At 42.5% G+C, this 27,710-nt stretch overlaps 1 protein-coding gene across 1 annotated transcript; it reads right to left on the reverse strand.

Annotated features, from left to right (window-relative positions):
- Nucleotides 1-13,208: 13,208 nt before the first annotated feature.
- gpr142 (G protein-coupled receptor 142) lies at nucleotides 13,209-17,746 on the reverse strand. Its single transcript, XM_042328385.1, is given in 5 exon segments — nucleotides 13,209-14,079; nucleotides 14,081-14,743; nucleotides 15,070-15,227; nucleotides 16,932-17,092; nucleotides 17,718-17,746. Coding segments are annotated over 5 exon segments (1,161 nt in total). The 3' UTR covers nucleotides 13,209-13,929.
- Between the last annotated feature and the right edge of the window lie 9,964 nt (nucleotides 17,747-27,710).

Below are 27,710 nucleotides of genomic sequence, written 5' to 3' on the forward strand. Positions count from 1 at the left end.
GACAAAGTATCTATATCTCTTGACACATTGATGAAAATAATCATGGCCTGTAAATCTTCAAGCTGCATACTGGACCCTATTCCAACTAAACTACTGAAAGAGCTGCTTCCTGTGCTTGGCCCTCCTATGTTGAACATAATAAACGGCACTCTATCAACCGAATGTGTACCAAACTCACTAAAAGTGGCAGTAATAAAGCCTCTCTTGAAAAAGCCAAACCTTGACCCAGAAAATCTAAAACACTATCGGCCTATATTGAATCTCCCACTCCTCTCAAAATTTGGGGAAAAAGCTGTTGTGCAGCAACTCACTGCCTTCCTGAAGACAAACAATGTATACAAAACGTAGCACTGAGACTGCACTTGTGAAGGTGGTAAATTACCTTTTAATGGTGTCAGACCGAGGCTCTGCATCTGTCCTCATGCTCCTAGACCTTAGTGCTGCTTTGATACCATCGATCATCACATTCTTTTGGAGAGATTGGAAACCCAAATTGGTCTACACTGACAAGTTCTGGCCTGGTTTAGATCTTATCTGTCAAAGATATCAGTTTGTCTCTGTAGATGGTTTGTCCTCTGACAAATCAACTGTACATTTTGGTGTTCCTCAAGGCTCCGTTTTAGGACCACCATTGTTTTCACTATATATTTTACCTCTTCGTGATGTCATTCGGAAACATAATGTTAACTTTCACTGAAATGCGGACGACCCACAGCTGTACATTTCGATGAAACATGCTGAAGCCCCAAAATTGTCCTCGCTGGAAGCCTGTGTTTCAGACATAAGGAAGTGGATGGCGGCAAATGTTCTACTTTTAAACTCGGACAAAACATAGATGCCAGTTCTAGGTCCCAAGAAACAAAGAGATATTCTGTTGAATCTGACAATTAAACTTGATGGTTGTACAGTCGTCTCAAATAAAACTGTGAAGGACCTTGGCGTTACTCTGGACCTTGATCTCTCTTTTGACAAACATATCAAGACTGCTTCAAGGACAGCTTTTTTCAATCTACTTAACTTTGCAAAAATGAGAAACTTTCTGTCCAAAAATAATGCAGAAAATTGTATCCATGCTCTTGTCACTTCTAGGTTAGACTACTGCAATGCTCTATTTTCCAGCTACCTGGATAAAGCACTAAAGACACTTCAGTTATTGCTAAACACCACTGCTAGAATCTTGACTAGAACCCAAAAAATGTATCATATTTCTCCAGTGCTAGCCTCTCTACACTGGCTTCCTGTTAAGGGCTGATTTCAAGGTTTTACTGCTAACCTACAAAGTATTACATGGGCTTGCTCCTACCTATCTTTCCTATTTGGTCCTGCGCTACGGTCACAAGATACAGGCCTCCTTACTGTCCCTAGAATTTCTAAGCAAACAGCTGGAGGCAGGGCTTTCTCCTATAGAGCTCAATTTTTATTGAATGGTCTGCCTATCCATGTGAGAGACGCAGACTTGGTCTTGATCTTTAAATCTTTATTGAAGAATCATCTCTTCAGTACGTCCTATGATTGAGTGTAGTCTGGCCAGGTGTGTGATGGTGAACTGAAAGGCACTGGAGCAACGAACAGCCCTTGCTCTCCCCTCTCTCCACTGGGATTCTCTGCCTCAAACCCTATTACAGGGGCTGAGTCACTGGCTTACTGGTGCTCTTCCATGGCGTCCCTAGGAGGGGTGCATCACTTGAGTGGGTTTGGTCACTGACATGATCTTCCTTCGTCAGGGAGAACTGACGATGTTCTCCTTGACGAAGGCCATGCACCCGAAACGCGTCGGTTTTTAAAAACTTTGTTTCTATTGAACATGCCATACTAATAAAAGCATTTTAATCAATTATATGAAGAGTGCCTTGGTCCTCCTTTCTTTTTGATGACCAATTTACCCCTTTCACCAAAGAGAACCTTCTATCTACCAAAATGTACTATTGTGTACCTTAGTAGCGCTTCCCTTCCTCCTCTTTCCACGGCTTTATAAATACATTTGATTTCATTTCATAAATCATGTGTAAGCAATTGTCAAAAACTGTAATGCCTGTATCATGTTGTTTTGCCTGCCTTATTAATACTTGTACCATGTTGTGTTGTCATAGGTGGTGTCTCTCTCGTCTCTCGTCTGCTTATGCATCTGTGCTGTCGCCAAGTGTGTTCTGTCTGTGTTGTCCATCTTGTCTTACACTTTCTTTTAATCCTCGCCCCCTGCCACACGAGGACTTTTGCTTCTAGCCATCATTGTAAACAAGAATGTATTCTTAACTGGGCTGCCAGGTGAAATAAAGTTCAAATCAAAATAAAAGTAATGGGCTAACCCAGAGTCAGTTTAGCTACAGGCTTGAAATAACACAATAATTCTGACAGTAATTCACAGTTAAGCTTTTTCATCTATGGGCTAATGTTGTGAAAAACCATTGCCTTATACTACAATTTCATTTTGCTGCTTTGCCGACATTCTCTTTCTTCAGCTCCGCCACATGGCTTTCACTGGCACTCAGGCTGGACTAAAGGGCAGCTTTCTCTGTCTTCACTTCCCCCACCTTCCTTTCACTGGCACTCAGGCTGGACTAAAGGGCGTCATTCTCTGTCTTCACTTCCCCCACCTTCCTTTCACTGGCACTCAGGCTGGAGGGCAGCGTCATTCTCTGTCTTCACTTCCCCACCTTCCTTCCCCCACCTTCCTTTCACTTCACTGGCACTCAGGCTGGACTAAAGGGCGTCATTCTCTGTCTTCACTTCCCCCACCTTCCTTTCACTGGCACTCAGGCTGGACTAAAGGGCAGCTTTCTCTGTCTTCACTTCCCCCACCTTCCTTTCACTGGCTGCCACTCTGGCCTCCAAGGCTGATAGTTGTGCTGCTTGGGTGGCATTGGGGCTCCTGAGTGGCGCTGCGGTCTAAGTCACTGCATCTCAGTGCTTGAGGCGTCACTACAGAAACTCTGGTTTGATTCCAGGCTAAATCACACCCGGCTGTGATTGGGAGTCTCATAGGGCAGTGCACAATTGGCCCACCGTTTTGATTGCCTGGTGTTGGCTGTCATTGTAAATAAGAATTTGTTCTTAACTGACTTGCCTAGTTACATTAAAAATATATATATATATCTTTCTTCAGCTCTACCAACTCTCCCTCACTAGCTGTCAGTCTGGACTCAATGGCAGCATTCTTTCTCTTCAGCTCTGCCTCACTGGCTGTCACTTTGGCCTGCGCGGTTGTCAGCTCGGTCTCTAATTCTTCTACAGTTCTTGTATTGAGGACCATATTGATTTCTATTTTGTACACCACGATAATGTCTAAACCTGTTGTAATCGGCGCATGTGTTCCTCAGCTCCACTCTCTGCTCCACCACCATGTCTCTCAGCACTGTCAGCTCAGCTCAGCTTTGGTTATTTCTAGAGCTTCACCCTCACTCTCTCCCTGAGCCCCCCATTCCCCAGATTGTTTCAGATGGCAAGCATGCGGATGCCTTTAGTTATTTTCAACACCAGTAGAAGTAGTAAACAAAATAATGAATACCATTAAACATTTATTTTCTTTACATACAAAACTCTAGTATCAGTGCTTGATGACAGGACAAGATAATTCTGTGCATTACATTATTGTGCTGTGGTGGGGAAAAGATAGCCTGGTCCCAGATCTGTTTGTGCTGTCTTATCAATTCCAACTGACCATATCACTTGGCAAAAACAGCACAAAGATATCTTGGAACTGTTGAAGGAAAAGCGTTCATAACCTAAAACCACAAAGTAAACATTGATCATGAAGCCACTTGACAACAGTGAGACAGTGAGGCAACATGCAAGACAAGAGCAACATGCCGATAGAAAGGTATTTTCTTTAGGTTTTCAATTCTCCATAACATTCATTTAAAGAAACACGTTGGGCAGGCAGCACGAAAACATCATTCTTAGCTTCACTTTCATAGCATTTAAGTAAATATCAAAGGGATCATCTGAGTGCGCCATCAGGTTAGTGTGTTGGACACACTGCATTGTAAAAGGGGAAAATTACAGATTTATAGTAAGAGCAATGTTGGTTGACAGATAAGTGCATATTTTTCAGCTTGCACTCTCCCCCGAATTGTACTTAAAGGGTTACAAACGCTTGTCACTGTGTTAGTACCCTTTAAGTTACATCCTTTATACCATTCGTTAAAGGTATATAATTGCACCCCAGTTTGTACCTTTCTTACATATATTCCACAGGTATATATGTTAGAAAATGTACAATTTTGCCTTTTCAGGGTACCACCACAGTGACAAAGCCGTTTGCTCCTTTTAAGTGGCAATAATGACCCACTTCTCTATACCAAGTCCCTCACATGTACACACACCTCTAGTGATGTGCAGTTCACAAATGATTTGTTATTTTTGAATGACTTTTTTTACTGACTCGAGAGTGATGAATAGTTTTTCAGAGTGTGTCGTTTCAAGGAATTCTACAGCAAGATTAATATGCACTCCTCCGGCTCAGCTGCTCTGGACACGTGATCCAACCAGAAATGGTTTATCATGTGTGCGAGGGAAAATAGATCAGGCTGCAGGCCGACCTAGACAAGAAAGTAATTGTTTTGAACTGAAGATTGACCACATGGTGAAAGAATGAATGCTAGTAATTGATTATTCAGTGTCAACGATGGACACAGTTTTGTAGAACCAAAACATACACAGGCTGCCTCTGCTCAACACTCAAACTCGAGAACCAATCATTTGGGGGTCTGCGTCAGTACGCAAAAGATGTTGTGCTAATCTCCCTTGCTACAGTCAAGCAGTGTCATTCCGCCAAGAGTCATTCTAATCCGGTTGCTGCCACAACTAGACCTTGTTACAAAGATATCAATAAACAATCTTGTTTTGTATGTGTAGCAATCACAAATGTACATTGTTTGAAGCACACTTTCATAAGTCCCATAACAAATGACAGCTCCAATTAGCCCCTTATGGTGAATGACATGTGAACGAGAGGCTTGTAGAATCATGACTCTTTCGAGTATTCACTTCATCGTTCACTGGTAGGGGGTCTTGCATGCTCTGGGCATTACTGAAACAAGTTCAAAGACTTGTTCTTTGACTGAATGAGTTTGAAAAGATCAGAGTCAGTAAAAAGAGCTGAACTTCCCATCACTACATCCCTGACACCAATGCAGCAAATTCAGGGGGTAGCCCTGACTAGGACTCGAATCTGGGTCCAGTGAATGAATGCCAAACAAACACCCATTACACCAAGAGGTCAGGTTTACATGGTCATGGTTTAGTGGCCACATCAGACCTGCAAATCACATTATGCTGGTTTGCAAAGTGATGTTTAATTCCCATTGGATTCCAGTCAGAGTTAGAACATCCAACATATGGAATTGTTTTATTCACCCACGTACTACATTCAGAAAGTCTGTCAGGGTTAGAAACATTGAAAAAGGAGACCACCTAAACCATTTAAACTGGAACAACCATGTCAGTATCAGGTACAATAAATCTAACTAACTGATTGGATTAGTTATGAAAAAATATATGGTATTTATCTTTGTGTAGCATAAGATTAGTCAATCAATGAAAGTACATTGCCAGGTCGCAATTGTAAATGAGAACTTGTTCTCAACTTGCCTACCTGGTTAAATAAAGGTTAAATAAAAAATAAACATGTAAAAACACAGATATTAAAAACAATCCTTAAAACAAAATCTAACTGCAGTAGATCATGCTGGGAAATATGATAATGATGGGCGTGGTTTTAATGGGACTGTTTTACCCTCCACGGAGTAAAACATACTTCATCACACTCACACTCAACTCTAGTTATTAACACCAAAACTGGGGTTATTTTACACCACTGAGTAACCATTTAAAACAACACTAGAAATGTTACACTGAAAAATCCACACTAGGTAACACTGGCCAATTTGCTCTGAACCTTATGGTACAAATGACCTTTTTAGGGTAGCACCACGGTGACAAAGCCGTTAGTTCTATTAAAGTAGCAAAAGTTCATAATTGTACGTTATGGTTGGGCACATACAGTATGTACCTTTCTTCAATACATTCTCAATTTGGAGCTTTTCTGCTAAGCAAAGGTACAGATCAGAACCGTCAAGAATCATTAGTGCACCCTTGAGGTACACAGAATATGCTTGCACCCCGGGGAAACAGAAATGTACCTTCCCCGTACCCCTTTTAAAGTGATAGTGTGATGATTGTACCTTTATATCTAAATGATTGGGTACAGAAAATATACCATATACTAGATTATCCGCCCATGTACACTAAAAGTTAGCGAACTGTACCATATGAGATTATATGCGTACATCTAAAGGTACTTTATGTGTAGTTTGAACTTGTTGTACCCCAGGGAACAATAAAGTCGCCTAACATTCCCCCTTTCTGAGCATGGGGAGCACATTGAGATGAATCATTCCTATAGAGTTGTAATCAACAACCAACATGTTTTCTATGCCGTGGTTCTCATTGTGAGATATAAACAGCTGGTAGAGAGCAGAGCAGGTCACACTGATGGGGGTGGAGTGTATAGCAGTTGGCCTAGACAGGTGTCTGAGCAGGCACACAACATATGATAAGCAGGTAGACAGACGAGCTGGGGACGTGTGGCAAGAGGGGAAAACCTTCCTCTTCCATGTCCCTCCCTCCCTCCCTCCCTCCTCCTCCTCTCCTCTCCCCTCCTCCTCTTCTCTCCCCTCCTCCATAAAGGAGCATTGCTTGTATCCCAAATGGCACCCTGCTCCCTATAAAGAGCACTACCTAGTGCGTTCCATTTGGGACACAGACGTAATCATCATCACTAAAGCTGTGTCGGAGCCTCCATTAAGATACTAATCAGAGCCTGCCCTGATATATCACCACCGTGTTAACATTTAAACTCTAAACTGTTTTCTCCCATGATCCCTCGTGATACCGCTGACGTCCCCACTGTGTGTGTCCCCCCGGGGTCGCCACAGTTACACCCTCTCTCATCCCCCTCGCTCGGAGGGGGAACGACTTCAAAAAAACGTTCGGTAAAATCTGCGTCTGTACCCCGAGGCCAAGCCCCTGTCTTAACTGGTCATAGGATAGAGAGACCAACAGAACCTATTAGGCTATGGTCACTGGAGACATGGGGGGCATTGTTAGATGGACAGCTGTACACAGAGCAGAGTGGACACCTCCGAGTGCTGTCACACTCTCCCTCTCTTAGCTGGGTGAAGAATGGACACACAGAGTGACTCTCGGAAGTCAGTATGCTATGGTCACTAGCAGGACGACATGAACACACAGCTGCATGAGGTAACATCTGTGGCTGTGCCTGAGGCCGGGCACCCTCTGAGCTAACAGGATGAATACATAAAGAGACTCTTAGAACTCAGTATGGATGGATGGACACACACAGCTGCACACAGAGGGGACAGCTATAAGCAAATCAAAATCAAATGACATTTTATTTGTCACATGCGCCGATTACAACAGGTTTAGATATTATCGTGAAATTCTTACTTACAAGCCCTTAACCAACAATGCAGTTCAAGAAATAGAGTTAAAAAATATTTACAAAACAAACTAAAGTAAAAAAATCAAATCAAATCAAAAAGTAACAAGAAAATTACATAACAGAGACGAGGCTATATACAGGGGGTACAGATACCAAGTCAATGTGCAGGGGTACAGGTAGGTTGAGGTAATTAGAAAAGTGACTATGCATAGATGATGAACAGTGAGTAGCAGCATTGTAAAAACAAAGAGGGGGGGGGGCTTCCTCTGATACCACTTAGTATATAGGTCCTGGATGTCAGGAAGCTTGGCCCCACTGATGTACTGGGCTGTACACACTATCCTATGTAGCGTCTTACGGTCAGATACCAAGCAGTTGCATACCAGGCGGTGATGCAACAGGTCAGGATGCTCTAGATGGTGCAGCTGTTTAACTTTTTGAGGATTTTGGGACCCATGCCAAATCTTTTCAGAAAAGGTATTGTCGTGCCCTCTTCACAACTGTCTTGGTGTGTTTGGACCATGATAGTTCATTGGTGATGTGGACACCAAGGAACTTGAATCTCTCAACCCGCTCCACTTCAACCCTGTCGATGTTGCCTGGGGCATGTTTGGCCTTCCTTTTCCTATAGTCCACGAACAGCTCCTTTGTCTTGCTCGCATTGAGGGAGAGGTTGTTGTCCTGGCTCCACACTGTCAAGTCTCTGACCTCCCCTCTATAGGCTGTTTCATTGTTGTAGGTGATCAGGCACTGTTGTGTCATCAGCAAACTTAATGATGGTGTTGGAGTCATGCTTGGCTACAATGAACAATGAACAGCATTCTCACGTAGGTGTTCATTTTGTCCAGGTGGTTAAGGGCAGTGTGGAGTGTGATTGAGATTGCATCATCTGTGGATCTGTTGGGGTGATATGCAAATTGGAGTGGGTCTAGGGTTCCCGTAATGATGGGATTGATGTGAGCCATGATCAGCCTTTCAAAGCACTTCATGGCTACCAACGTGAGTGCTACGGGGTGGGAATCATTTAGGCAGGTTACCTTCGCTGTCTTGGACACAGTGACTATGGTGGTCTGTTTGAAACATGTAGGTATTACAGACTCGGCCAGGGAGAGATTGAAAATGTCAGTGAAGATGTTGCCTGTTATCCATGGCTTCTGGTTGGGATATGTACGTACAGTCACTGTGGGGATGACATCGTCGATGCACTTATTGATGAAGCCGGTGACTAAGGTGGTATACTCCTCAATGCCATTGGATGAATCCAGGAACATATCTGTGCTAGCAAAACAGTCCTGTAGCACAGCATCCACATCATCTGACCACTTCCTTATTGAGCGAGTCACTGGTACTTTCTGCTTTAGTTTTTGCTTGCAAGCAGGCATCAGGAGGATAGAATTATGAGAAGTATGAGAATTATTAGAATTAGATTTGGAGGGCGAGGGAAAGCTTTGCATGCATCTCTATGTGTGGAGTAAAGGAGGTCTAGATTCTTTTCCCTCTGGTTGCACATTTAACATGCTGGTAGAAATGAGTTAAAACGGATTTAAGTTTGCCTGCATTAAAGTCCCCGGTTACTAGGAGCACCGCTTCTGGATGAGCATTTTCTTGTTTGCTTATGGCCTTATACAGCTCGTTGAGTGCAGTCTTAGTGCCAGCATTGGTTTGTGGTGGTAAATAGACGACTACAAATAGTATAGATGACAACTCTCTTGGTAGATAGTGTGGTCTACAGCTTATCATGAGGTATTCTACCTCAGGTGAGCAATACCTTGAGCAATATTATTGACAAATTGACACCCCAGCCCCTCGTTTACCAAACGTAGCTGCTCTGTCCTGCCGATGCACTGAGAAGCCAGCCAGCTCTATTTTATCCATGCTGTCCTTCAGCCACGTCTTGGTGAAACATAAGCTATTACAGTTTTTAATGTACCGTTGGTAGGATAGTCTTAATCGTAGATCGTCCAGTTTGTTTTCCGACTATTGCACATTGGCCAATAATACGGACAGTGCGTTACTGTCTATTAGAGAGAGACTTGTCAGTGGAGGGGTACACGATGAGCTGGTGGCACTTGGAGACATGAAACAGAATAACTTAATTTCTATGCTTCTCTAATGTTGGTATTGAACTTCATACTGTACGTATCAAAAAACTACAATCACATTATATGACTGTACTGCTTAACCCTATAGTATACTGTATTAAACAACTACTGTACAATCACATTATATGACTGTGCTTAGCCCTGTAGTATACCGTACTATAAACTGGGTGGTTCGAGCCCTGAATGCTGTTTGGCTGAAAGCCATGGTATATGAGACCGTAAACCACGGGTATGAGACAACTTTTATTTTTACTGTTGTAATTACATTTCTAACCAGTTTATAATAGCAATAAGGTACCTCGTAGTTTGAGGTATATGGCTAAGGGCTGTATCCAGGCACACCGCGTTGTGTCGTGCATAAGAACAGCCCTTCTTAGCCAGGGTATATTAGCCATATACCACACCCTCTTGGGACTTTAAAAAAATTAATACTGTAGAACCACATTGTATGACTGACTTGCTTAACCCTATACTATAGCGTATTAAACAACCACTGTACAATCACATTATATGACTGTACTGCTCAAAGAGATTCACAGAGATTGGTATTTGTTTGGTTGGTCTTGTGCTCATGTATGATAATACATGAGCACTGGTATGGTAATATGATGATTATAACATGTATGATAATAAATCAAACATAATAGTATGTTGATTACTCATCCAACTGGTCACACACTTAGAATATGTGGACAACTACAAATACCCAGGTTCTGGTTAGACTGTAAACTCTCCTTCCAGACTCACATTAAACATCTCCAATCCAAAATTAAATCTAGAATCGGCTTCCTATTTCGATACAAAGCATCCTTCACTCATGCTGCCAAACATACCCTCGTAAAACTGACCATCCTACCGATCCTCGACTTCGGCGATGTCATTTACAAAACAGCCACCAACACTCTACTCAACAAATTGGATGCAGTCTATCACAGTGCCATCCGTTTTGTCACCAAAGCCCCATATACTAACCACCACTGCGACCTGTACGCTCTCGTTGGCTGGCCCTCGCTTCATACTCGTCGCCAAACTCACTGGCTCCAGATCATCTACAAGTCTCTGCTAGGTAAAGCCCTGCATTATCTCAGCTCACTGGTCACCATAGCAACACCCACCCGTAGCATGTGCTCCAGCAGGTATATCTCACTGGTCACTCCCGAAGCCAATTCTTCCTTTGGCCGCCTCTCCTTCCAGTTCTCTGCTGCCAATGACTGGAACGAACTGCAAAAATCACTAAAGCTGGAGACTCTTACCTCCCTCACTAGCTTTAAGCACCAGCTGTCAGAGCAGCTCACAGATCTCTCCACCTGTACATAGCTCATCTGTAAATTAGCCCATCCAATCTAACTCATCCCCATACTGTATTTATTTATTAATCTTGCTCCTTTGCACCCCAGTATCTCTATTTGCACATACATCTTCTGCATATTCTACCATTCCAGTGTTTAATTGCTATATTGTAATTACTTTGCCACCATGGCCTACTTATTGCCTTACCTCTCTTATCCTACCTCATTTGCACATGCTGTATATATATTTTTCTACTGTATTATTGATTGTATGTTTGTTTATTCCATGTGTAACTCTGTGTTGTTGTATGTGTCGAACTGCTTTGTTTTGGCCAGGTCGCAGTTGCAAATGAGAACTTGTTCTCAACTAGCTTACCTGATTAAATAAATAAAACAATGAGCATTTAGGCTGCCATCTGAAAGACTTAAGGTTATAACACTCGTCATGACAGGTAGTCATTTTAGTGTGCTTTCACATGTTCATTATTTAAAATTTGTGAAGGGTGCTGAAGGGAGGAGTGCTCATAATAATGTCCGCAACAGAGCGAATGGAATGGCATCAAACACATGGAAACCATTTGTTTGATGCATTTGATACCATTTCACCTATTCCGCCACAGCCATTACCACAAGCCCGTCTTCCCCAACTGAGGTGCCACCAACCTCCTGTGTTTAAAATTTATTTTATACACTCCTGAGTGGCGCAGCTGTCTAAGGCACTGCATCACATTGCTTGAAGTGTCCCTATAGACCTGGGTTAAATCCCAGGCTGGGTCATAACCTGCTGTGACAGAGAGTCCCATACGGCGGCACACAATTGGCCCAGTGTCATCTGGGTTATAATAGGGCTTGGCCAGGGGGGCTTTACTTGGCTCTTTGCACTCTAGCAACTCCTTGTGGTGGGCTGGGCAACTGCAGGCTGACCTCACTTGTCAGTTGAATGGCATTTCCTCTGACATTGGTGCAGTTTGCTTTTGGATTAAGCGGGCAGGTTTTAAGGAGTGCGGTTTGGTGGGTCATATTTTTCTTGACTTGACCTTGCCTCTCCCAAGCCCGTTGGGGAGTTGCAGCAATGAGACACGGTCGCAATTGGATGTCACAAAAAAAGCATATAAAGTAGGCAATTAGCTTACCCTCAATTCCACTGAGACAAAATAAATGCCATTTAGCAGTCGTTTTTATCCAAAACAACTTACAAGTGCATACATTTCACGTATGGGTGGTTGCAGAAATTGAACCCACTACTCTGACATTACAAGCACTATGCTCTACCAACTGAGCTACAGAGGAACACAGGAGATGTAATCAACAAAAATGTGTCCTTCTCTCTTACTGCCTGTTCCTATTAGTGCAAACAAATGAACTATCTTATGTAGTTGACATGTCTTCTCAAACCAGTTATACAATGGCTATGAGGAGGACAGAAAAGTATGTCCTTATTTAAAAGCCTTTCACTGAGGACTAATCGATTAGCCAGAGGTGCGTGATTAAATGGTTATTTCAAGATCAAAGTCTAAACATTGTTCATCAACTCTTGGGGCTAAATTAATGAATTGCATTAAAAAGTAATACACCAACAGATTGCACTTGCCAACTGTTGAATCAGTCATTAATTAGATGCATGTATAGAGAAGAGAACACTCAGCTCCAAACAAATACTGATGTCACAAAGTGCTTGTTGATCCCATTTACACATGATAATGCAAATCTGTCAGTAAGTGTGGATGTTTCAAGAGGACACCTTAGCCCTGTGCTATTTACAATGAAACACAGGTTCTCATGCCTTATTGATGAAATATCTCATATTAAAAATTGTCATTTGAATTTGTCCTTATCGCCTTATTGATGTTTCTAGGGGCTTGCACAGGAGCAGATGGAAAATGTACTTTCTGTGTGCCGTCCGTCAGTCTGATGTGAGATTTGTTTAGCTAGCTGAGCTGAAGCCCACAGGGGGAGTGTGTTTGTAGAACAGGGTCTTCTTCCCCTGCTGCGGCTTTTAGGCACTTACAGCAAGCATTCATTTAAACCTCCACCCACTTGCGTTTTCATGAAAAATAACCACAGCTGTGGTTTGCTCCTTGCTCTCACTGTTGAAATGAAGTACTTAATGTTATTTGTTTGCTTGATTGGTTCAGTTGTGCTGCTCAGCAAGCCTGTCACACTGTCATTTGGGCAAATAGGCATGTGGACTGTTCTCTCCATAGTAAAGAATAATGCACTATATGAAAATACACTCTTACTATTACTTAACTTATGTTCTGTAAAGGAAGAGAATTTTGCATTTCCTTCTATTGTAAAGTGATTCACACAGAACTAAACTGTCCCCCTGTAGACAACTGAGAGGAAATGGTGAGGCTATGCTCAATGTGTAAGTAGATAGATGAGCCATTCACTTTAAGTAGCATGCACATGATGAAAGCATCATCTCTTTTCACAGCGTCTCTTCTCTCTGATTCCCACTAGACATAATAAATAACATGTTGAATCAGAAAACATTCTGCTTGTTTTGAGCCCAACAACAGTTCAGGAAAAGGCCCTTTGAGAATGTTCACCTCAAAGGGTGATTGGCAGCTGTCCACGGAACATGGCTGGAATGCACTCTGTGGTTCTCTGTGGTTCAGAGGTCATAAGTGCTTAGGGCAATTGTGGGATAGGGGGATGGATGGTGGGATGGAGGGATAGAGAGATGGGGCAATAAGAGGATGGGTAAAGGGAGTTGATCTGGGGTCTCAGGGTGAAGGTCACATGGTTCGTGGGATGAGGGGATGGGGTGAGTGGAGGGTTTGGTCTCAATTAAGGGGGTGTCTAAACTTCAAGGTCACTTGGTCTGTGATGGGGTGTTGGGGGGACAGTGGAATGGGGGGATGGAGGGGACGGATAGAGGCATGGAATAGGAGAAGGAGGGAAGAGGGTACAGGGTTTGTCTCAATTAGGGAGGTCCCATAGTTAAGGTCGAAGTCATATTGTTCATGGGCTGGAGGAATGGCATAATAGAGGGGATGGAGAGATGGGGTGGACGAGGGGGTTTGTCTCAATTAGAGGGGTCTCATCTCAGGATTAAGGATCAAGGTCAGGGTCACATGGTCTCGTTAGCCCTGCAGGGTGTTAGGGGGATGCGGTTGGTAGTCTCGGTGTGAGCGTTTGTCCCGCTAGACAGCAAGGACGTAGAGGCTTTGTCTTGGGCCTGCTGGTTGTGGATTATCCTTCGGTGGTACCACGGACCCCCCCCTGAGCAACAGAACATCCCTCACGGATGCTCTGAATGGCTTACTGACGAAACAGTAGAGGAAGAAGTTGACTGCAGTGTTGAGCATGGCCAGCATGTTAGATAGGTCATAGGCAAGGTGGACCCGCCAGTCCTTGTGGACCGAGGACACGTATAGATGATAGATGACCACTATAGTCCTGGGGGCCCAAAGGATGGCGAACGCGGAGGTAATGGCGAGCAGCATGGCGGTGCTCTTACCCAGGCACCGCTGCGGAGCCAACCGGGCCCCGCTACCACCACGCTCCTCCTTGCACGGGACCTGTCTCTGCCGCACCTGCAGCCGGTGAATGATCAGCAAGTTCAGAACCAGGAAGATGCTACACGGCAGGAAGTAGATTATCATAACGTGTGTCCATATGAGGGCAGAGTCCAGGGAGGTGGGCGGGCGGGCAACGCGCCACATGTCAGACCACCAGAAGAATGGTATGCCTGACAACAGCGCCAGGGAAAAGACGACAGTGATAATCCGCCACGCTCGTGCCGGGTAGCTGATCTGGCGGTGGAGGAGCGGATGGCACAGTGCCACGTAGCGGTCCACAGTTAGGGGTACGGTGGCCCAGATAGAGGCGTGGTTGGCAGCAAACTCTGCCATGCTAACCGAGCGCAGGAGGAGGGTGGGGACCTAGAATACAATTAAACACAAAAATGTCATTTTATGTGAGAAGTCTGGACAAAGAGAAAAGAAATTCACAATAACAGCAAAACGATAACGTTGATCTCCTGTACTTTAAACAACATGTAGGCAGGTCGATTAGAATTCAAACTTTCTCCCAAAACAGATCACTACACCTTTATCGTCCATTCATTACAACAAACAATAAAATGTTGTCCTTTGCTCATTTCTCCACCTAATTGTGCCCACTTTTTTTCAGTGCACTGTCAGGGTTTTGAGCTGGCAATCCTTTAGCTATACGTCCACCTCCTTAACCACTGGACTACTGTACCTACTTCACGGTGGAACACAGCTGTTTCTAGCAGAAAGCCCACGAAGATAATGAAGAGCTGGGAGAGGATGTCAGAGCCTGTCAGAGCCAGCAGGTACACATGCATAGCCTTCTTAGTACGGGCTGCCAGCCGGGATAGAGCCACTGCAGTCAGTATGTTTACTGATAGATTGAAGGGGGAGGGAGTGGAGAGAGGCAGGGAGGGAGTGGGGAGGCAGAGAGAGGGAGGAGGGAGAGAGGGGAGGCAGAGAGAGGGTGGGGGATAGAGAGAGGGCAGGGTGGAGAAGGAGAGGGGGAAGAGGGAGAGTGGGGAGGGAGAGTGAGTAAGAGAGCGATAGAGAACATTTATTTAAACACCATTTGAAGTCCATTATACACTACATGACCAAAAGTATGTGGACACATGTGCTTATCAAACATCTCCTTCCAAAATCATGGGCATTAATAAAATGAATCCCGAAGGTGTTCGATGGGGTTGAGGTCAGGGCTCTGTGCAGGCCAGTGAAGTTCTTCCACACTGATTTCGACAAACCATTCCTGCGTGGACCACATTGTCATGCTGAAACAGGAAAGGGCCTCCAAACTGTTGCCACAAAGTTGGAAGCACAGAATCGTCTTATTGTATGCTGAAGCATTAAGATTTCCCTTGACTGAAACTAAGAGGCCTACACAGAAACATGAAAAACAGCCCCTGTCCAATGGCGGCAAGCTTTACACCACTCCAGGACCATGGAAACCCATTTCATGGAGCTTCCTACAAACAGTTATTGTGCTGACGTTGCTTCCAGAGAGGCAGTTTGGAACTCGGTAGTGACTGTTGCAACCAAGGACAAACGATTTTTACGCACAATGCGCTTCAACACTCGACGGTCCAGTTCTGTGAGCTTATGTGGTCTGTCACTTCGCGGCTGAGCCAGTGCTGCTCCTAGACATTTCCACTTAAAAATAACAGCACTTGCAGTTGACCGGGGCAGCTCTAGCAGGTCAGAAATTTGACAAACAGATTTGTTGGAAAGGTGGCATCCTATGACGGTGCCACGTTGAAAGTCACTGAGCTCTTCAGTAAGGCCATTTTACTGCCAATGTTTGTCTATGGAGATTGCATGGCCGTGTGCTCGATATTATACACCTGTCAGCAATGGGTGTGGCTGAAATAGCTGAATCTACTCATTTCAAGGGGTGTCCACATACATTTATACATATAGTCTACTTGGCTCATGAGGTATTACCGGAAGATATTCTATGGAGGAGGGAGATATTTGTTTTCAGGAAGCAGATAGTATTTCCAAGAGTCCCTTTTTTTATAGCCTGGCTGCAGTGTCTGTGTATATGTGTCTGTGTCTGTGTATGTGTATGTGTGTGTTTTTCCAGTAGTGTGACATACAGTAGCTGCATAGATTTCAGCTGTATTTATATGTAATCAGCTATCATTGTCTGGGTTTCTTTTCGGCGACTTGTCAATAGCACGATATTCCCACTAAAAACAATTGGTGCACATCTGTCTTCAGCCCTCCGCTCCCACCCACAGACCACTCAATCCCCACTGGGAGTAATTAGTGCCAAAAGGTCAGCTGGAGGATTCAGAGTGAGGGAATGCAGGTGGCTGATCTCAGATGAGCCCTCTAGTCTCCTGCTTCCCCTCCCTCCCTACAACCATCCCTGCCTATGTTGGATCAATAGCACATCACTGTGATCGGCACATCTGCAAATGTTGTAGCCCCACAACAACACTAACAATGACAACACAGTTTACTTGAACTGAACACAATCCATTAATGTGACTGTTGTTTTGTCTTGTTGCTCAGGAATGTTGGAGTGTTCATTTTGGAGACTGCATGTGTGTGTGTACTGTATGCGTGCATGTACCTGGTACTCCCACACAGAGGAGGGAGCTATAATAGATGACAGGGAAGAAGCCCAGGACACATGTAGACCTCTGCAGATCCCCGTCTCCTGGTTTCAGACCCTGCTCTGAAGAGCTGGGCACTGTTATGTTGGGCCAATCAAACATGACCTTGGTCGTTCTCCTGGAAGAGAGAGGGAAAGATTTGAAGGGAGGGTGGGAAATGGGAAGAGAGGGAGGAAGGGAGATAAAGAGATATAACAAAACTATAACTATAAATTAACTATAAAATGACACTGAACAAAAATATAAATGCAACATGCAACAATTTCTACAATTTTACTGAGTTACATATAAGGAAATCAATCAACTGAAATGAATTCATTAGGCAATAATCTATGGATTTCACATGACTGGGAATACAGATATGCATCTGCAAAGTTGCTGGATATTGGCGTGAACTGCAAAACTCTGTCGTACACGTTGATCTAGAGCATTCCAAACATGCTCAATGGGTGGTGACATGTATGGTGAGTATGCAGGTCATGGAAGAACTGGGACATTTTCAGCTTCCAGGAATTGTGTACAGATCCTAGTGACATGGGGCTGTGCATTAAAATGCTGAAATATGAGGTGATGCCGCGGATGAATGGCCTCAAGACAATAGGCCTCAGGATCTCGTCATGGTATCTCTATGCATTCCAATTGCCATCAATAAAATTGATTTGTGGTTGTTGTATGTAGTTTATGACTGCCATACTATAATCTCACCATGGGGCACTCTGTTCACAACATTAACATCAGCAAACCGCTCGCCCACATACACACTGCCTGCCATCTGCCCGGTACAGTTGAAAACAGTATAAATCCGTGAAGATCACACTCAGTATACAGTACCAGTCAAAGGTTTGGACACACCTACTCATTCAAGGGTTTTTCTTCATTGTAGAATAATAGTGTTGATGTCTTCACTATCATTCTCCAATGTAGAAAAAAGTAAAAATTAAGAAAAACCCTTGAATGAGTAGGTGTTTCCAAACTTTTTACTGGCACTGCATATACATATATATAAACGTCATGATACGTCATCAGAAGTGCTCACTGAATTTGAGGGCTGAGAGAAGAGAGGGTGTGTCGGTTAAGTGTTTGAAATGCAGCCATTGACTGACCAGGTGAATCAAATCAAATAAAATACAATTTGATAAGTCACAAATGCTTACTTACGAGCCCCTAACCAACAATGCAGGTTAAAACATATATATATATATACAGTGGGGCAAAAAAGTATTTAGTCAGCCACCAATTGTGCAAGTTCTCCCACTTAAAAAGATGAGAGAGGCCTGTAATTTTCATCATAGGTACACTTCAACTATGACAGACAAAATGTGGAAAAAAATCCAGAAAATCACATTGTAGGATTTTTTATGAATTTATTTGCAAATTATGGTGGAAAATAAGTATTTGGTCACCTACAAACAAGCAAGATTTCTGGCTCTCACAGACCTGTAACTTCTTCTTTAAGAGGCTCCTCTGTCCTCCACTCGTTACCTGTATTAATGGCACCTGTTTGAACTTCTTATCAGTATAAAAGACACCTGTCCACAACCTCAAACAGTCACACCCCAAACTCCACTATGGCCAAGACCAAAGAGCTGTCAAAAGACACCAGAAACAAAATTGTAGACCTGCACCAGGCTGGGAAGACTGAATCTGCAATAGGTAAGCAGCTTGGTTTGAAGAAATCAACTGTGGGAGCAATTATTAGGAAATGGAAGACATACAAGCCCACTGATAATCTACCTCGATCTGGGGCTCCACGCAAGATCTCACCCCGTGGGGTCAAAATGATCATAAGAACGGTGAGCAAAAATCCCAGAACCACACGGGGGGACCTCGTGAATGACCTGCAGAGAGCTGGGACCAAAGTAACAAAGCCTACCATCAGTAACACACTACGCCGCCAGGGACTCAAATCCTGCAGTGCCAGACTTGTCCCCTGCTTAAGCCAGTACATGTCCAGGCCCGTCTGAAGTTTGCTAGAGAGCATTTGGATGATCCAGAAGAAGATTGGGAGAATGTCATATGGTCAGATGAAACCAAAATATAACTTTTTTGGTAAAAACTCAACTCGTCGTGTTTGGAGGACAAAGAATGCTGAGTTGCATCCAAAGAACACCATACATACTGTGAAGCTTGGGGGTGGAAACATCATTCTTTGGGGCTGTTTTTCTGCAAAGGGACCAGGACGACTGATCCGTGTAAAGGAAATAATGAATGGGGCCATGTATCGTGAGATTTTGAATAAAAACCTCCTTCCATCAGCAAGGGCATTGAAGATGAAATGTGGCTTGGTCTTTCAGCATGACAATGATCCCAAACACACCGCCTGGGCAACGAAGGGGTGGCTTCGTAAGAAGCATTTCAAGGTCCTGGAGTGGCCTAGCCAGTCTCCAGATCTCAACCCCATAGAAAATCTTTGGAGGGAGTTGAAAGTCCGTGTTGCCCAGCAACAGCCCCAAAACATCATTGCTCTAGAGGAGATCTGCATGGAGGAATGGGCCAAAATACCAGCAACAGTGTGTGAAAACCTTGTGAAAACTTACAGAAAACGTTTGACCTCTGTCATTGCCAACAAAGGGTATATAACAAAGTATTGAGAAAAACTTTTGTTATTGACCAAATACTTATCTTCCACCATAATTTGCAAATAAATTCATTAAAAATCCTACAATGTGATTTTCTGGATTTTTTTTCTCATTTTGTCTGTCATAGTTGAAGTGTACCTATGATGTAAATTACAGGCCTCTCTCATCTTTTTAAGTGGGAGAACTTGCACAATTAGTGGCTGACTAAATCTTTTTTTGCAGCTCTGTATGTCTTCCATTTCCTAATAATTGCTCCCACAGTTGATTGCTTCAAACCAAGCTGCTTACCTATTGCAGATTCAGTCTTCCCAGCCTGGTGCAGGTCTACAATTTTGTTTCTGGTGTCCTTTGACAGCTCTTTGGTCTTGGCCATAGTGGAGTTTGGAGTGTGACTGTTTGAGGATGTGGACAGGTGTCTTCTATACTGATAACAAGTTCAAACAGGTGCCATTAATACAGGTAATGAGTGGAGGACAGAGGAACCTCTTAAAGAAGAAATTACAGGTCTGTGAGAGCCAGAAATCTTGCTTGTTTGTAGGTGACCAAATACTTATTTTCCACCATAATTTGCAAATAAATTCATTAAAAATCCTACAATGTGATTTTCTGGATTTTTTTTCTCATTTTGTATGCCATAGTTGAAGTGTACCTGTGATGAAAATTACAGGCCTCTCTCATCTTTTTAAGTGGGAGAACTTGCACAATTGGTGGCTGACTAAATACTTTTTTGCCCCACTGTATGTATATATATAAGAAAAGCACATTTTTGGTCCATTAAAATAACAAAAAATGTATAAGAAATACAGTGTAGACGTTGTTAATGTTGTAAATGACTATTGTAGCTGGAAACGGCTGATTTTGTATGGAATATCTACATAGGCGTACAGAGGCCCATTATCAGCAACCATCACTCTTGTGTTCCAATGGCATGTTGTGTTAGCTAATCCAAGTTTATAATTATAAAAGTCTAAATGATCCTTAGAAAACCCTTTTGCAATTATGTTAGCACAGCTGAAAACTGAAAACGGGCCTTCTTTAAACTAGTTGAGTATCTGGAGCATCAGCATTTGTGGGTTTGATTACAGGCTCAAAATTTCCAGAAACAAAGACCTTTCTTCTGAATCTCGTCAGTCTATTCTTGTTCTGAGAAATTAAGGCTATTCCATGTGAGAAATTGGAAAGACTCTGAAGATCTCGTACAACGCTATGCACTACTCCCTTCACTGAACAGCGCAAACTGGCTCTAACCAGAATAGAAAGAGTGGGAGGCCCCGGTGCATAACTGAGCAAGAGCACAAGTACATTAGAGTGTGTAGTTTGAGAAACAGACATCTCACAAGTCTTCAACTGGCAGCTTCACTAAATTGTACCCTCAAAACAGCTGTCTCAATGTCAACAGTGAAGAGGCGACTCCGGGATGCTGGCCTTCTAGGCAGAGTTCCTCGGTCCAGTGTCTGTGTTTTTTGCCCATCTTAATCTTTTCTTTTTATTGGCCAGTCTGAGATATGGCTTTTTCTTTGCAACTCTGCCTAGAAGGAATCAGGAGGATAAAATGATGGTCAGATTTGCCTAATGGAGGGCGAGGGACAGCTTTCTATGCGTCTCTGTGTGTGGAGTAAAGGTGGTCCAGAGTTTCTTCCCCCCGGGTTTCACATTTAATGTGCTGATAGAAATTTGCCAAGACGGATTTAAGTTTCCCTGCATTAAAGTCCCTGGCTACTAGGAGCGCCGCCTCTGGGTGAGTGTTTTCCTGTTTGCTTATGGTAGAATACAGCTCATTCAGTGTGGTGTTAGTGCCAGCATCAGTCTGTGGTGGTATGTAGACAGCTACGAAAAATACAGATGAAAACTCTCTAGGTAGATCGTGTGGTCTACAGCTTATCATGAGATACTCTTCCTAAGATGAGCAAAACCTCAAGACTTCCTTAGATATCGTGCACCAGCTGTTATTTACAAAAAAAACAGTCTGCCGCCCCTTGTCTTACCAGACACTGCTGTTCTGTCCTGCCGGTACAGCAAACAACCAGCCAGCTGTATGCCTGTAAGCCTGATGGTGCTGTCTTTGGAACAAATCTTTCTGTTTTAACAGTATTCCACTTCTTATCCATTTCCAGCCCTTGTAATCTACCAGTGAAATATGTTGAAATTAATTCTTTATTATAATGTCCGCTTACTCTGCTGTGCTCCGCTCCGTCAATATCTTTATCTTTATTTAGTAACCCTTTCCTAAGCTTCTAAAGATAACCATTAAAAAAGGTTCTACTGTATATAGCACCAAAAGGAGTTCCGCTATAGTTACAACCCTTTTTGGTGCTGTATACAACCAGTTTTAATGGTTTCTTATAGAACCTTTATGAATAATGATTATTTAAAGAACATTGATCAATCGCAAAGGTTCTACAAGGAACCATATGAAGAACCATGTAGGGTCATTTTTTCCCGGTTAGACATATTATATTGTCAAAATTCTATAGGTGTTATTATTGACAAGTTGAATCAAGTGAGCTACCTCTGGAACAGCTGAGGGTTCCTGAGGAGAAATGTAAAACTGATGTAGGCAGAAGTTCTCAAATGACACAAGGCCATACCATCACTGGTCATCATCATATTTACAGTGGGGCAAAAAAGTATTTAGTCAGCCACCAATTGTGCAAGTTCTCCCACTTAAAAAGATGAGAGGCCTGTAATTTTCATCATAGGTACACTTCAACTATGACAGACAAAATGAGAAGAAAAAAAATCCATAAAATCACATTGTAGGATTTTTAATGAATTTATTTGCAAATTATGGTGGAAAATAAGTATTTGGTCAACAACAAAAGTTTTTCTCAATACTTTGTTATATACCCTTTGTTTGCAATGACAGAGGTCAAACGTTTTCTGTAAGTTTTCACAAGGTTTTCACACACTGTTGCTGGTATTTTGGCCCATTCCTCCATGCAGATCTCCTCTAGAGCAGTGATGTTTTGGGGCTGTTGCTGGGCAACACAGACTTTCAACTCCCTCCAAAGATTTTCCATGGGGTTGAGATCTGGAGACTGGCTAGGCCACTCCAGGACCTTGAAATTCTTCTTACGAAGCCACTCCTTCGTTGCCCGGGCGGTGTGTTTGGGATCATTGTCATGCTGAAAGACCCAGCCACGTTTCATCTTCAATGCCCTTGCTGATGGAAGGAGGTTTTCACTCAAAAGCTCACGATACATGGCCCCATTCATTCTTTCCTTTACACGGATCAGTCGTCCTAGTCCCTTTGCAGAAAAACAGCCTCAAAGTATGATGTTTCCATCCCCATGCTTCACAGTAGGTATGGTGTTCTTTGGATGCAACTCAGCATTCTTTGTCCTCCAAACACGCCGAGTTGAGTTTTTACCAAAAAGTTATATTTTGGTTTCATCTGACCATATGACATTCTCCCAATCTTCTTCTGGATCATCCAAATGCTCTCTAGCAAACTTCAGACAGGCCTGGACATGTACTGGCTTAAGCAGGGGGACAAGTCTGGCACTGCAGGATTTGAGTCCCTGGCGGCGTAGTGTGTTACTGATGGTAGGCTTTGTTACTTTGGTCCCAGCTCTCTGCAGGTCATTCACTAGGTCCCCCCGTGTGGTTCTGGGATTTTTGCTTACCGTTCTTGTGATCATTTTGACCCCACGGGGTGAGATCTTGCGTGGAGCCCCAGATCGAGGGAGATTATCAGTGGTCTTGTATGTCTTCCATTTCCTAATAATTGCTCCCACAGTTGATTTCTTCAAACCAAGCTGCTTACCTATTGCAGATTCAGTCTTCCCAGCCTGGTGCAGGTCTACAATTTTGTTTCTGGTGTCCTTTGACAGCTCTTTGGTCTTGGCCAAAGTGGAGTTTGGAGTGTGACTGTTTGAGGTTGTGGAAAGGTGTCTTTTAAACTGATGACAAGTTCAAACAGGTGCAATTAATACAGGTAATGAGTGGAGGACAGAGGAGCCTCTTAAAGAAGAAGTTACAGGTCTGTGAGAGCCAGAAATCTTGCTTGTTTGTAGGTGACCAAATACTTATTTTCCACCATAATTTGCAAATAAATTCATTAAAAATCCTACAATGTGATTTTCAGGATTTTTTTTTTTTTCATTTTGTATGCCATAGTTGAAGTGTACCTATGATGAAAATTACAGGCCTCTCTCATCTTTTTAAGTGGGAGAACTTGCACAATTGGTGGCTGACTAAATACTTTTTTGCCCCACTATAGGAGTTGGCAAGACAACACAGAGCAAATTCTCCAGTGTCCATATGGGTCCACACTTTTGAGTGTTAAATTAACACTGTGCTTAGTGCGGACGCTGTTACACTTAGTCAGTTACGGAACTAACACTTTCAGTTTTATGAATAACACCTTGTCATGATGTTGCCCTCTTTGGGTATAGCAAGCCACATGGCCACACAGTATAAGAGGCAGAGTACACTAGGGCACATTCTCCTATAATGTCTTGTAACCATATTTACCTTGGTGGTTTGTTTATGCATTTCTGTGAATTACTTAGTTAGTAATAAATAAATTATTTTTAGACAATTGATGTATGGATGACTCATAGTGAAGACTGGGTTCATGCATATAACCAACCATTTATGACGTTTGGAATGAGACTAACGTGAGGTAAAGTAAATAATTAATTAATCAGAAGACTATTGATCAGATATGAAAATATCTGAAAAGTTATTTTAGGAAATGATAACTTTGTAATCTGAATATTTTCCTTGGTGCCCCGACTTCCTAGTTAATTACAGTTACATGATTAATCAGTCTAATCGCGTAATAACTAATTACAGAGAATCTTTGATAAAACTATAAGTCTTCAATTTAATGATAGTAAAGACACAACAACCTCATATAGTATTTTTAACACTAGAAAGGGTATATAGTTAACACCAATGGTGTTATGCAATAACACTTCATATAGTGTTTTTAACCATGACACCAAAAGGTACATATCTCTTGACAAGGTCACTCACTCAGTTTTGGGTTAAGGACATTACAATAAAAGTCTTTATTGCCACATGCCCGTATGTAAGTATATCACTTAAACTGGTACAACACTTCCATTCACAGGGTGCCAAAAATAACATATTGAAAGCCACACCCCCAACAAGACATGCCTCCAATACAGTGACAACCCGTCATTCAGGGCAGGTGAGGCAGAGCCTGTTTTGTATGTCATTTTGGCATTAATACGTGTCACATATCAGTTTACAAACATTGTAAAAAAAAAAATATATATATATATATATATCATTGAGTTAATAAAGCTGCATACAAACATGGTCTCTTTTTAGCTTTCTTGAGTAAGGCAGCTCCAAAATGCAGGTGTTTCAGCCTAGCTCAGTGCTTTCTGTGGTGGTGGGGCAAGCTAGCAGAAAAAAATGGAGCGTTGCGCCGTGATTGGCTCAGTGATCTGTCACTCATGCGGACATTACGTCATCGCCAAGTCCAAGGGTAGAGCTAGAAAATTCTAGCCCCTTGGGTGCTGCCATAGAGTTACATTAGAGGTTCCCATCCAAAAAGGCTCAAGGTCATTGGGCACAGATAAAATGACGCCAAATCACATTATATGTACAGTAGCTCGCAGTCATCATCATGAATCAAGTTGACAATCTACTGGCAAATACTTTTTAATCCTTGTCATATGAAGAGAAATAATGAAGCGAAATTCTAGATAAAACATATTGGTGCTCATTGGCCATTGGACCTAAACATTACACAACAAGTTGGAAATCGCAAATTCAACAATGAGTGGTTTGGAAGGAATCACTGACAGTGGCTAATTGCAAGCATTGCGAAGCAATCACTAGCATGCTATTCAGTGGAGTGGCTGTGTGGTCCCAAATATGGGATTAAGGGGCTCTATTCCAGGTCTAAAATTATAAACATTCAACATTGGCCATGCTGTCAATGAAGCATGATTTGTGCCAAGCTCAAAACAACTTAACTCGGAACTGCGAAAACTTGACTTCGGTGAGTTCAATACAACTGGGAAGTCGGGAATAAACAAGCTCTGACTGGCAAAATACATTTTGAATGGTCATCCAACTCGGAATTGTAAATCCTGCCTTTTTCTAGAGCGACGAGCTGAAAATCAATGACGTCATCATGATTCGACCTTGTTTTTTCCAAGTTCCCAGTTGTTTTGCACCATAAATCCAGAGAATGCCAGACTTTGACGACAAAATTTGCTCATGAAAGACTGCCGTGCCACCTTCTTGTTCAATAATGTATTGTTTGCTGCTGCATAAATGGTGTAATATGACAGGGAGATATGTATACTGTAGCTAAGAAAGCAATACTTAGTGTATGTTGTGTAGTAAGATCTTCGTAGCCCATGTGCCTCACCCTAATAATTTGGTCTATTTACCCATTTTAATTTCGCCTACTGTTCTGACTGGGTGTACATGTAGCCTATAACTTGTTTTAGAGAAATGTAATCATCGAATATTGTAAGAGCTTTCATTGTCTGCTTATAAGCCCCCTTTATTTATCCTACGGTTCTGACTTGGTGCACAGGGAGAGTATTGTAAGAATGGCCCATGTTCAGAATTATGTCGCTGTACATTTCAAAAGTGCTAAACAAATAGTTATATTGACTATGTCCGTCCTAGCTCGCTCATTAATGTCTTAATCAAAATGACAGATTGCCTCTTATCCGCTTGGCGTCCCCTTATGCCATAGTTTGTACATCTCAATTGTCAGTAGAAACCACATTTGTTTAAGCAAGTCAACCATATCAGCTATGTTTTTTTAAAGGCAGTAAATGAGGTTGAATGAACTGTTTTGCTGCCAGACAAGGCTCCGCTGACAGCCAGGTTTAGCAGTTGTAAGATGTTGGGACTGCTGTTGGGACAGGTTTATATAGGCCGTTTCTGGGCACTGTTTGTCAGCGTTACAGTGCAATTCATATATTCTTCAGTGTTGTGTTGTGGCTTTGCTGGCATGCATTTTTATGCCCCACCAAGATTTAAATGTTAAATCGCCACTGCTCCAATATAATTTCCCAGTATGCCTTTTCAAGTGACCACCCATGACTGTAGTTGTTAGTGACAGAGATATGTTTGTTGAATTTGTTCATGTTCAGTCCTGTGGACTTCACCAAAAGAGATCCTACTGTAGGTGAATGTTATCATTAAAATTAATTGTTATGACAATACATAAATCATAAGTCCTAACTTTGATGGCCAGGTTTTACCTTAACACAGGGGTGTTAGGAACCTCTGGTTTACAGGCCACATCAGGCCTGAAAGTTACAGTATGCTGTCTTTCAAAGTGATTCTTATTGAATCCAGGTAGATCCAACAGTGGACTTTTTATTCACTCACAACCTGCATTCAGAAGAACTAACTTGCTCTATAATACAGAATGAGTACTACTTGGATTTCAATTACTTATTTTTTTTACATTCATTTATTTAAAAATTTATATTGAAAATAAGTATGTTGATTTCGCAAATGTTAAAATATATTGTTGAACATAATATATTCTACAGGCATATCTGTCACGCTCTGGCCATAGAGAGGCTTTTATTCCCTATTTTGGTTAAGCCAGGGTGTGACTAGGGTGGGAATTCTATGTTCAGTTCCTATGTTTTGTATTTCTTTGTTGTTTGGCCGGTGTGGTGCTCAATCAGAGGCAGCTGTCGATCGTTGTCTCTGATTGAGAACCATACTTAGGTAGCTTTTTCCCACATGGGTTTTGTGGGTAGCTGTTTTCTGTCTTCCTGCACCTGACAGGACTGTTTTGGTTTTTGGTCATTCTCTTTGTTATTTTGGTTAATCAGTGTTCAGTTCCAATAATAAAGATGAACACGTACCACGCTGCACCTTAGTCCTCCACTCCTTCCAACAGCTGTTACAATATCGGAGTTGTGATCCAATTTATAAGCATTACCAACAGAGTGAATGTGAAAATGCATTCAAAATGGTCGCCCTCTGCTGGTGATTTGCAGGATGTGCAAAGATACAAGTAAAAGGAGGGTTGTGAATGGTAACATTGGCTAGGTTTCCATCCAATTGGCGACAGATTTTCATGCGAATATTCTAAAATCTGCCTGAAGAAAGTATGTGCATTTTCACACCAGTTGTGTGTTTCCAACAGACGGAGTTGTTGCGGATAAAAGTCAGTGTGTGATGACAGAGTAC

Source organism: Oncorhynchus tshawytscha, linkage group LG01 (assembly GCF_018296145.1).
Source record: "Oncorhynchus tshawytscha isolate Ot180627B linkage group LG01, Otsh_v2.0, whole genome shotgun sequence".
Classification (NCBI taxonomy): Eukaryota; Metazoa; Chordata; class Actinopteri; order Salmoniformes; family Salmonidae; genus Oncorhynchus; species Oncorhynchus tshawytscha.